This window comes from Sarcophilus harrisii, chromosome 1, assembly GCF_902635505.1.
Source record: "Sarcophilus harrisii chromosome 1, mSarHar1.11, whole genome shotgun sequence".
Taxonomy (NCBI): domain Eukaryota; kingdom Metazoa; phylum Chordata; class Mammalia; order Dasyuromorphia; family Dasyuridae; genus Sarcophilus; species Sarcophilus harrisii.
The window spans coordinates 52,782,478-52,793,662 of NC_045426.1; the positions used below are offsets into that span (position 1 = coordinate 52,782,478).

The 11,185-nt window shown below is 39.4% G+C and overlaps 1 protein-coding gene across 4 annotated transcripts in view; it reads left to right on the top strand.

Moving 5' to 3' along the window:
* The window catches only part of PPARG (peroxisome proliferator activated receptor gamma), a 162,656-nt gene extending 151,776 nt beyond the window's left edge, over nt 1-10,880 (top strand). For 3 of the 4 annotated variants that reach the window (XM_023498195.2, XM_031955345.1, XM_023498194.2), the window contains exon 8: nt 8,124-8,371. In XM_023498195.2, coding sequence (XP_023353963.1) covers nt 8,124-8,371 — 248 coding nt within the window. Of the gene's footprint in view, nt 1-8,123 lie in introns of all 4 variants that reach the window. The other variant, XM_031955356.1, reaches the window with a different exon arrangement.
* The last annotated feature ends 305 nt before the right edge of the window (nt 10,881-11,185 follow it).

Consider the following 11,185-nt stretch of genomic DNA (forward strand, 5'->3'; position numbering starts at 1 on the left):
ATTTCTTGATACCTCCTTTATGCACCTAAATTGCCTCTCTATAGAACTATTCTTTTTTTTCCCTCAAGTTTCCAGGCTCCTGGGAGGATGAAGAAGATGCTTACTGTTTTAAAAAATAAAATATAAGCTAAGACAAATAGAGCATCTTCCTTGAGGCTCTTCTTGAAAGCACTGTTTTGTGACAGGGTTAGTTTTAGAAGAGATAAAATTGTAAGGGCAATGTGCTTTAAAGGATCCCTATTTCATTTTCCCTGTGAATTTAAGATGGTTGGGCTCTATTCTTCCACAGCCTTATAGTAAGGGAGGATAAAACAGATGTTATAGAATCAGCTCTTGCAGCTGCAGTCTGTCCCCAGTCCCTTTCTACAACTTCTTCATGTCCTCTGCTGCTTTAACTGACATTATCTGGATTTGGACAGGATCATTTTTATTCTGCAATACCAACACAGGTTAGGTAAGTGGATTTATAACTTTTTTATTTCACCCGTCATCAGTTAAGTGCTAGTAATACTGATGAGAGGATAGCTGAAGTTGGTACAGTGACAATGTAGGTCGTGGAAGGTGATGAAGTTGATGGACCAGGAGGCCAGATGACCCTTTTCATAAATAAAGGACCCTAAGCTCCATGGACTCTGGAGCTCCTGGTCACCCAGCAACCAGATCAGACGTTGTTCAGTAAGGACTGCAGTCACCATAACCATTCTGCCCACAATTGATAGGAATCCTCCACCAGTGGGTGAGTTGAGTGTGAAATGACTCATCAGACCAATGAAGCTAGAAGCATCCCTGGTGTTTGCTCCCAATACCTTCATCAGGGTCTAGCCATGGTCCTGACGACATGTATCATAGAGCTTTAATTTAGCCCCCATTGCAACTGTGAGATATGTAACCTTGTCTACTGCAAGGGGAAGGCGCCTGCATTAGCAGCCAAGCCTGGCAGTTTGGGAGAAGTTACATGAGCAGACAAGCAGCCGTCTGCAAGCTTAGAGACAGTGGGATGTGGTAGACAGGGCACTCAGATCCAAACCACTGAATCATTCCCCTCCCCACCAGAGGCTGCCTGCTCTCTGATGTGTTAGGGTTCTCGTAATGTGTGTCTAAACTCTGCATGACCCTAGGCACCAATGGGTCGTCCTTCTGACTGGTACAACATGTCCAGATTCCAAGACAGCCTTCTGTCAGTGAGGAATAATGAAACCCCCATTCAAATCTGAAAACACTAATGGAAGTCACCATGATAGCTATAAACGGAGGTTATTGTGGTAGGAATGAGAGGGGAAAGAAGAAAAAGAGATAACCAAGAAAAGAGGGAAAAGAAAAAAATGGAGGAAAGAGAGAGAGTTGGGTTGGGGATAGTCCAGCCTTGTAGATAAATGGAATAGTTTATGTGGTATAATTTGAGGGAGATGTCACTGCTTTATTAGAATTGTCTGATATTCACCATTATGTGTTCATTCCTTTGGAAGCTGAAATCATTTTTGTCATTTAGCATCCCCTTTTGAAATACAGATTCCCTATTAAAATCTCTAGGGAAGGAACAGCAAAAACAGAAATTGGTGTTTGTGCATTTGTTAATATTAATTATTTCATTTAATTCTTATAACAAATCAGTAAGGGGGAACTATTATATCTCCCCATTTTACATGCTCCCACAGTTTAAAAGTGTCAGAGCTAGCATTTGAACTCAGATTCTTTCTGACAGACCAGTATCCCTTCTACAACATCTATCCCCCTTTCCACTGCTATCTGAAGGAATGGGGCTTAGAGTAAAAGTTGGAAAGATACTTAGCATTGGGGAAATAGGAAGTGATGTTCATGTCTCCATTGTAGAATCAAAGGTTCAGAGTTCTGCTCTTAGCTTCTGTGGCTTTCTTTAAAACTCAGCTCAAACTCTATCTTCTGCAAGAGACCTCTGCCAGTCTTCATCCCTCCCCAATCTTCCATCCACTTGAGATACAGAAATTTTGGGGGTTCCTGGTTATTTACTTGTTGTCTCTCCCATCCATTAGACTGTCAGCTTTTTGAAGGCAAAGACTTTTTTTTTTTTACTTTCTCTGTATCCCCAACCCAATACTTGGTGAAGTATCTGCCACATATTAGGTGCTTCATTAATATATGTTGACTGACTGAGTGAATCCTGTGAGAAGGGTAAAGGATTAAAAACTGATGATTGAATTTACTTAGTAACTGGCTGTGTCACTGTAAGGACAAGGAAAACTTTTTAGGAGGCCATAAGGACTCAGAAATCCCTTTCTTCTCAAGGACCAATATCCACTTCTCTGGAGGAATTATCCAGTGAAAAGGACTTGAATCCTAATAGGAAAGCATAGGGAAGTTCTTAGAAGCCTATTACACTACTTCGCATGTAGGAGCACTTAATAACAATTTGATTCAACCAATAGATAGTTATTATTAAATTATAATTATTATTGCATTAACTGCCCATTTCTGTTCACTCTCCCCCTTCATGTGTGTGTGAGAGCATGTGTGGGTTGCTTTATGCTTAGGAAATTAAAACTAGTTATCAGGATATTTTAGGGAAAAGGGCGGGGAGGGAGGTGACCAAGTGAGCTGTGTGAGGTATAATAAGGGACACTTGCTACTTAGTGGAAGAGTAAAAATAGTGAATTGTTCGGTCAGCTATCCTGCTCTGTCCCTCCCTCCCCACCCCCACAACTCAAACAAAACATAATCAGGTATTTTATTTATAGAAGTGACTGTTACTTGGACCAAGACCAGAGAAGGCATTAATAGCACCATTACTATAACAAGGAAAATGTTAACATGGGAGACCTACTTAAGAATGAAGGACTTTGGCAGAAGCTTTTGCCTTCAGACAATGAATGTGCAAATTATAAACAATTTTTTTATGTGAGAGTTAAATGCTTAAGAGACTTTTAAACAACTTTGTTCCCCTTTTGCCTGTCAGCAGTTTTACTTGAGAGAAATCAAATCCTATATTGGACAGAGTCCTATACTTAGAGCCAGGAGGACGTAGTTCAAATCTTGCCTCTGCCACCATCCAGTTCTTGTGACTCCTAGTCAACCATTTAACCTGGGATCCTCAATTTCCTTATCAAAACAAAGGAGTTGAAATAGATAGTTTTCACATCCTGACCAACTTCACAGCTGCATTCCTATTAGTCTCTGAATATCTTCTCTTTTTAGTCTTTTCATTCATTCAAACTAACTATCCCGTCCCCCAAAGTCAGTAGCCAAGGGCAGGAAGTCAACAAGTGGATGCCAAGAAGGGGAGAAATATGAAGGGGAAAGACCCAGAGGAAAGAGAATGAAAGGAAGATGAAAAAAAGTAGATAAGAAGGAGGGATGTGGGAAGATCACAAAGTACAGCATGTTCATATAAATGCTCATATTAGCTATCAATGTTGAAAACCAGGTGAGAAATTAATTTTCCCTAAAAGTAAAAGAGGGGGGAAGAATTCATTCATTCTCTTTCTCTCTCACTTTTTGTGGGGAGGGAGGTGATGAGTTTATTGGCTTGCTAGTAAGTATCTGAGGCTGGATTTGAACTCTGATTCTCCAGGCTCCAGGACCGGTGCTCTATCCACTTGACCAGCTTGCTGCCTCCGATATGCTCTTCTAGAAAAACGACTTATTTAACCGTGATCCTCCATGTCCTTGCCTCAGAATCTCCACAGTAACTTATGGGGTCTCAACACCCCCAAGCTTGTGTCTAGAAATGATCTGTCCTATGTTATAGATGACAAATGAGCTTCTTTTCCCTTTCTTCCTTCCTACTTGTTGCCTCTTTTTAGGAAATGCCTACCTTAAGTGAGCAGCTTGCAAAATGTTCAGAGCAATTGGACCCACGTTGGTTAAGTACCGCTGTAACTTACCCAATTATGGGATCATACCCCTTCTGGATTTACCCACAATGGACTGCTTTCTAATCAGCTCCAGGGCTCATTGCATAGGGATAGGAGTTCTTTCCCAATCCTTTATAGCCTGGGGAATGACAAACCATTAATTGACTCCAGGTTCTTTGGGTGACTTAATACTGCAGTGTATAAATCACATAGTTCTCTTCCAAATGGGCCTTCTAGGGGGCCTGGTGTCAGTGTGGGGCTAATGGAGATTTGAGAAGAAGGGGGATCTTGACCCTGATCCTATCTTGGGCCCCAATTTTAATCCTCATCATAGTTTAGAAGAGGCTTCTCATTTGGGGTAAAATCTTACCTAGAAAGACAGTTAGTGGGAAAACTAAGGAAATTTTGCAGCAGGAACCTGGCAGATATAAATAGAAGAGGTAGCATGATTTAGTGAATAGAGGGGGATGGACTTGGAGTCGAAAAGACTGTCACTCAGTTCTCCCCCTTGACACTGTGTGGCCATGGAGAAGTCTATAGCCTCAGTTTGCTCATCTATAAAAATAAGTATTATATTACCTGTAGCATCTACAATGGTTTTTGTAAAGCACTTTTGACAATTTTAAAATATTGTATTAATGTATGAGGATGCTGCTTAGAATATTAGGAAGATACCTGTAGCCCACTAAGATGACTAGATATTATTACTTTGCTTCCTGGAGCATAAGGAAGCAGGATGGAGGTGTTCTAAGTGTCCAAGACAGAAAAGTTTAAGAGATTTATCCAATTTCACATAAGAAGTTAGTGGTACTTAGAATGGTACCACTGTTTTAGAATCCAGGTAATCCCTAATTTACTTTATGAACCTGTCATGCATCTTCCCCATTATATTTTTAATTTTCCTTTTTTTTGTTCTATGAAATGTGCTAGAAAATGTGTCAAGTAATGAAATAGCATTTTTAGAATAAGAAAAGCTTTGAAGATTTTAGAATGAGAGATAACCATGGAGGTCATATAGTTTATAATTTCTGCATTTTCCAGACAAGAAAGAAATGATTTGCCCAGTTTCTCACAGGTGGTAAATGACAAGAGTCAAGATTTGAATCCAAGGCTTCTGATATCAGCTTCGGTACTCTTTCCACTCCTTGTCCTCATATGTGATACTCTCTCCCATGGGCTATTTCTGGAAGTGAGCTAACTGGTCCTTGGAGAGAAGGTATTTAATCAGGGGCCACAAAACTTCAGCCAATCTTCCTCTATCACATCATAAAGAATAACTCTCCAAATGGGGATTTGAAAATCCAAAACAGATCCTCTTTCTCCTTGGCCAGTGAGACCAGTTCCATTACCAAGCAACAAAGCCAAGTGTTTCCAGCAAGGTCGATCAATTGGATATCAGCTGGATCAGCCAGAGGGCTCTTGGTTTGTGATTTGTTTTTAAACTTCCATAGAAAAATTAAATATTAGATTAATGTGATAGTCTCAGCAAGTTGGACCTTATTGCCTAGCTCTTATTGTAGCTCACAGAGAGGGAGGCTTCATTCCTGACAGCCACAATCTGAATGAGTGGCATAATTTGCAGGAGAGACTACGTCTAGGCAAAATGCTTCTTCTTGCCCTCTACACAAGGATACCCTCTTTCTAACTCGATAGAAATGTCTGCCAGTTGTTCAGAGACCGCTGTGTTTGTATAGCCAGTGGACTTGGAAGTAGTGTGCTTCCATTTCTTGGTAGTATATGTAATTCTTACATTACTCTCATTTCTGAAAACATCCTCTGCTCTTCAGTCCTCCTTTCCTTTCTCTCCCCACCCCATCCCTTTTTCTTATTAACATAAGAAAAAAATATAGATGACTACATCTAAAAATGTGTACAACATTCTTCCTCAGAAGTCCTCCACTTTTCTACTAGAAGCAGCCTCGAGCCTCCATTTCTTTGCAAAGAGTCTGAGAAACCAAGACATCAGCGCACATGAAGTCCAAAAGGCATCAGCCCAGAGTCTGATTTTGCTTACAGCCTGGATCACTGGTGGTTTTCATTAGTGCAAAGTAACTGTGGGAAAAGGACAGCTTTTCCAGGGGCATTCATTACTCCCTTGGCCAGGACTAAATCATTGCTTTCTTCCCTAGAATCTGAGATCGTTATTATTCCAAGCCCAAATGCTGAAATCCCAAAACCACCAATACTAGAGTCAAGAGGGTGTGTAAGGAAAACTAGAAAGGAGGCGAGCTAGTTTCCTCCTGTACCGAAAAAGTGAAATTAAGTCTGAGCCTCCTTGTAATTTTAGAGAAAGGAGGGACCTTGAAGATGATTTAATCCAATCCCCTCCTTTTAAAGGGAGTCACTGAAGCTCAGAGGAGGGTAAATGACCTGTTCAAAGTCACACAGAAGTAGATTTTATGAGAAGTAGGATTCCTAAGTCTCCAGATTCTTTTCATCACACTTTACTCTAGGACTTAGCATCCTGCCTAGCACATTGTAGGTACTTAATAAAAGTTGATTGATTGATGGATGGATTTCCAGATATGGAGCCAGAAGCTTGGCTGGGGTTTCCTGTCACTTCCCCTTTCCATAGACAGAGGCTGCAATCTGGTTCATCCCTGGCTACTGGCAAAACCCTTGAGTTAGAGTCAGTGGCTTATTCACAGCTGAATCAGGCTTGCTGGCTTAGCAGGGCAATTGTAGCTTTCAAGCCAGTGTTCCAATCTGAGATCCACTCTGCTGAGAATCCTTCAGCATCATCCAGGAAAGTTTATAAAAAAGCCTAAAAATGCTGCCATTTCCCCCCAACGAAACTAGAGTTGGAAAGGCCAACAGGGAAAGATTGCCACTAATAGCCAGAGTTGATAATTAAAAAAGAGAGAGAAAAAGAGAGAGAGAGAGAGAGAGAGAGAGAGAGAGAGAGAGAGAGAGAGAGAGAGAGAGAGAAAAGCCTATAATCTCAAAGAGTGAGATTTGGGGATTATTTCTGGGAATACTGAGGAACTGCATCTGTGTATAAGCCAAGCTGAAAGGTTAAGGCTCTATAAGGAAACTGTCATATAATTACAATGAAAAACTCTCGCGTTCCTTCACTTGCAAACTGTGTTTTAAATGGTTGAAGGAAAAAAAAGTAGGGTTTTTGTTTTGTTTTGTTTTTAATTTCAGGTTTTACATCAGATTGCTTGCTGTCTTGGTTGGGTGGTAAGGGAGGGATGAAGGAAAAAAAATTGGAACTCAAGATCTTAAAAAGATGAATGTTGAAAACTATCTAAAAATAAAACTATTGAAATTAAAATTTTTTTTCAAGTTTGAAACTTAAGGTTTTAAACAGATTTGAAATTGCTTAAGGGAGAAAAATTTAGAACATAAGGTTTTGCCAAGGTGAATGTTGAAAACTATCTTTGCATGTATTTGGAAAAATAAAAAGCTATTATTTTAAAAAGAAAAAAGGACTTGGCTGAAACAGTGCCTGGCACATAGAATTTAATAAATGCTTATTGATTGAAAGTAGATAAAGGTTATAAAGTACAAATTATGTTAATAAGGAAGCCAATGGTTGACAATGAATTAGCTAAAGCTCAGTAAGGCTGTCCAAAGACAGGATTGGAGACAGGACTTTATGACTATCATAAAGGAAAGACATTTATCTACAATTCAAGCCCTTCTGTGGTCTTCTACCACCCTTTCCCCTCATCATTTCCCTTCATATTTTGTGCACCTCAGCCCTGGTCTACTACCATACATTCTCCAACCACTTTGCCTTAATTCATGATGTCTTGCCTGTGTCTGAAATGGCTTCCTTTCCCCTTCTCTAGCTACTGAATTGATATCCATTCTTTAAAACACAACTCAAACAACTCTTTTCTCCATGAAATCTCTCTCACTTGGCAATAACTTCTCCCGAGAATTCATCTTATTCTCTATTTTATCCTCTAATAATAACATAACCTTGCATGTTATAGTCATCTGTATTTATATCTTATCATCCTAAACTGTAAGCTCCATGAAGGCAAGGACCATATCTTAGCTGAGATTCCTAGCTTTTCCCACTTCTCTACACAGTAAGTGCTTAATAAATGTTGAATGAGTGGGATGGCAGGAGCACCAACGTGAAGCTGAAAGGGACCTCAGAGCTCCTCTCACAAACACATTTGCACACATACACTTCTCCAACATCTCTTATTGGGATTTACTTTTTTAAAAAACTCAATAAAATTGTAGGTTGCTTCCTTGGCCAAGAATGTCCTGGAGAAACCTTTTCACTGCCTCTGTGGCTGCCTGTCTCCTGATTTGTTCTCCCTTCTCCTTCCCCAGATCGCCCTGGTTTGCTGAACGTAAAGCCTATTGAGGACATCCAGGATAACTTGTTGCAGGCCTTGGAGCTCCAGCTCAAGCTGAACCACCCTGAATCGTCCCAACTGTTTGCCAAGTTGCTTCAAAAAATGACAGACCTCAGACAGATTGTAACAGAGCACGTGCAGCTGTTGCAAGTTATCAAGAAAACAGAGACGGACATGAGCCTTCATCCACTCCTACAAGAGATCTACAAGGACTTGTATTAGCAGGAGTCCTAACCCACTGACAGCGTGTTCCTTCTTCCAATTGCACTATTTCTTTGAGGGAAAACATGACATGCCTAAGAAATTACTGTGAAAAAAAAAAGCATTTTAAAAAAGGAAAGAGCTTTAGAATAATAAGATCTATTTTATGCATATTGTTTTTAAAAGACACATTTACAATTTACTTTTAATATTAAAAAGTGACTATATCATGAAATTGCTGGCAGTATTTGGAGAATGAGTCTGGTGTTGTGGGGTTGTGTCTTGTTTCCATTTTTATTTTAGCCCCTCTTTTTTCACAGTATTCTGATTGGTGTTTTTTTTTAACTGTGGATGACACTGCCCATAAATCTTCATCTTAAAATAAATTAATTTCTTTGACTCCATCTACAGGAACCATTCTAAAACATCTGATATCACGTATTCACAAAGAGTCCTGAGGATTCCACTGTAGCCTTCTCAAGAGCTTATATTTCTCAATCTGGATTGGATTAGAAATCAGGAGTAGACTCTGTCCCAGAATGGTTGGCTTTAAGAAGCCAGCCTTTTTTCGTGACCCTGTACCTATCTTCCAATACTATCAGATGCATCCTATTCAGGTGGCCTGCTCATATATTGTATATGTGCCCCATGATCCTAGATCTGGAGCTAAAAGGGACCCCAGAGGCCAGCTAGTTCAACCCTCCTATTTTATGGTTGAGGAATCAGAGGCAGATAAAAGTGACTTGGAAGTAGTGACATAGGGAGTAAACACCACAGGATTTGAACCCAGCCCATTTACCTCTGGAAGCAGTGCTCTTTCAACTATACCTTATACCTTATTGCCTCTCTCTCTGTGAAGTATTTATTGAACATCTATTGTATACCCCACACTGTGCTAGACACTGTTGGGGAGTTGAATGACATAGTCCCTGCCCTTTAAGGTAGAGTCCCCTTGAAAAAGACAAAAACAGCATTCATGTATACATTCAAAGAGTCTTTACTAAGCACCAGTTATTTGCCAGGTACTATGCTAGGTACTGAGAATACAAAGAGAAGAATAAAACTCCCTGTTCCAAAGACTTTATATTCCACAAGGGAAAACAAAATGGACCCAGTAAATCATTACAAAATATGTCATTTCTAGAGGGGGTGAGGAAAAGACCTTGGGAGATAGGTATTAAACTAAGTATTAAAAGAAGCTAGGAATTCTAAGAGGCAATGGTGAAAAAGGATTTCATTCTAGATGAGAGGGAACCGTCTTTTCAAAGGGAGAGGAGGTAGGCTACTTTAGCTAGAATAGTATTCTGCATGCAAGGGGATGAGGTAAAAACCAGCATGGAAAAATAAAAGCTGGAGCCAGATTTTAAACAGAAAGATTAGTGTTTTATCCCAGAGATGACAAAATCACTGAAGCTTCTCTAACAGAGAAGTAACTTGATTGGGCCTGGGCCTTAGGAAAATTAATTTGACAGCTAAATAAGCAACATCGATTGGAAAGAGAAAAAATTGCAGGCAGAAAGGCCAATTAGCAGCTTAGTAAAAGAGTCTAAAGGAAGTGAAGACCTAATTAGATGGTGGTATGGATGAAAAGAAGGGACCAGATAGGACTGCCGAGGATGCCAAATCAACAAGACTTGGAAACAGATTAAATATAGGTAGGATAGAGAGAAGAGTTGGGAAAATTCTGAGATTACAAATTGCAGGCCAGTTAGGAAGAGGGAAGTGGGTTAGAGGAGAAAGATAATAGTAAGTTCTATTTTGGACATATTGAATTTTAGATGTTTGTGGGATATATTTGAAACAACTAGAGAATACAAGATAATATGTAATCAAAGGCTAAGTGTACCACCGTACAGGCTATAAATACAAGAGGAATCCAGAAAAGAGAGGGATCAATGAGAAGTGGAGCCTCAAAAAGCTACTGAAGTAGATTAGCATTAAGCCGGAATAATGAGGTTCTTAACCCTTTTTTGGGGGTGTGGGAATGGATCTTAGACCCCTTTGGTAGTTTGGAGAAATTTATAGACCCCCTTCTGAGAATAATGTTTTTAAATACATAAAATAAAATATACATGATTACAAAGGAAACCAATCATAATGAAATTTATTTGTCAAACCATATTTTTCAAAACAAGTTCACAAACCCCAGGTTCAAGAATCTTTAAGGGAAGATGAAGAGAAATATGAGAGAGCATTGCAGAGTAAAAATAATTAAAATAAACAAAGGTACAAAAGTAGGAATGAGTTTTGTAGGAGACCGTAAGAAAAGTAATCTTACTGTTCAAGTTCTCCTATCTGTGACCGCTCCAGGGTCTAGAACCCTCTAGTTCACATCTTTATCTTGTCTATATTTACTCTCACTTGTATTTTTCCTTCTGCCTTCACATATCCACTGTATGCTCTCTCCTTGGAATTCATGGCTTTTACTTCATAAATCATTTATTAGCTCAATTGGGGACAACTACGTCTATCTAAGCCCCAGCATCTTAGTGTCCTTTCTGTGCCCTTCACCAATTTTTCCCTTCTCAAATTTTCCTTGAGCATTTTGGATCTCTGTCCTCATTACCCTCGATCTTGTATTATAATATTTATCTGAAATGGGGATGGGAATGTTGGGGATACATGTTGTATCTCCCAATAGACTGGAAGCTCTTTGAGGGCAGGAACTGTCATTATTTTTTTTTTCATCTTTGTATCCCCTGCACTTAGCACAGTGTTTTGCACATAGTAAGCACTTAATAAATGTTGAATTGATTTGAACGGAATTGACACTAATCACCTATTGACTTATATAATTATCTTTATACATAGATCCAAAAACTGTAAGCCATAACT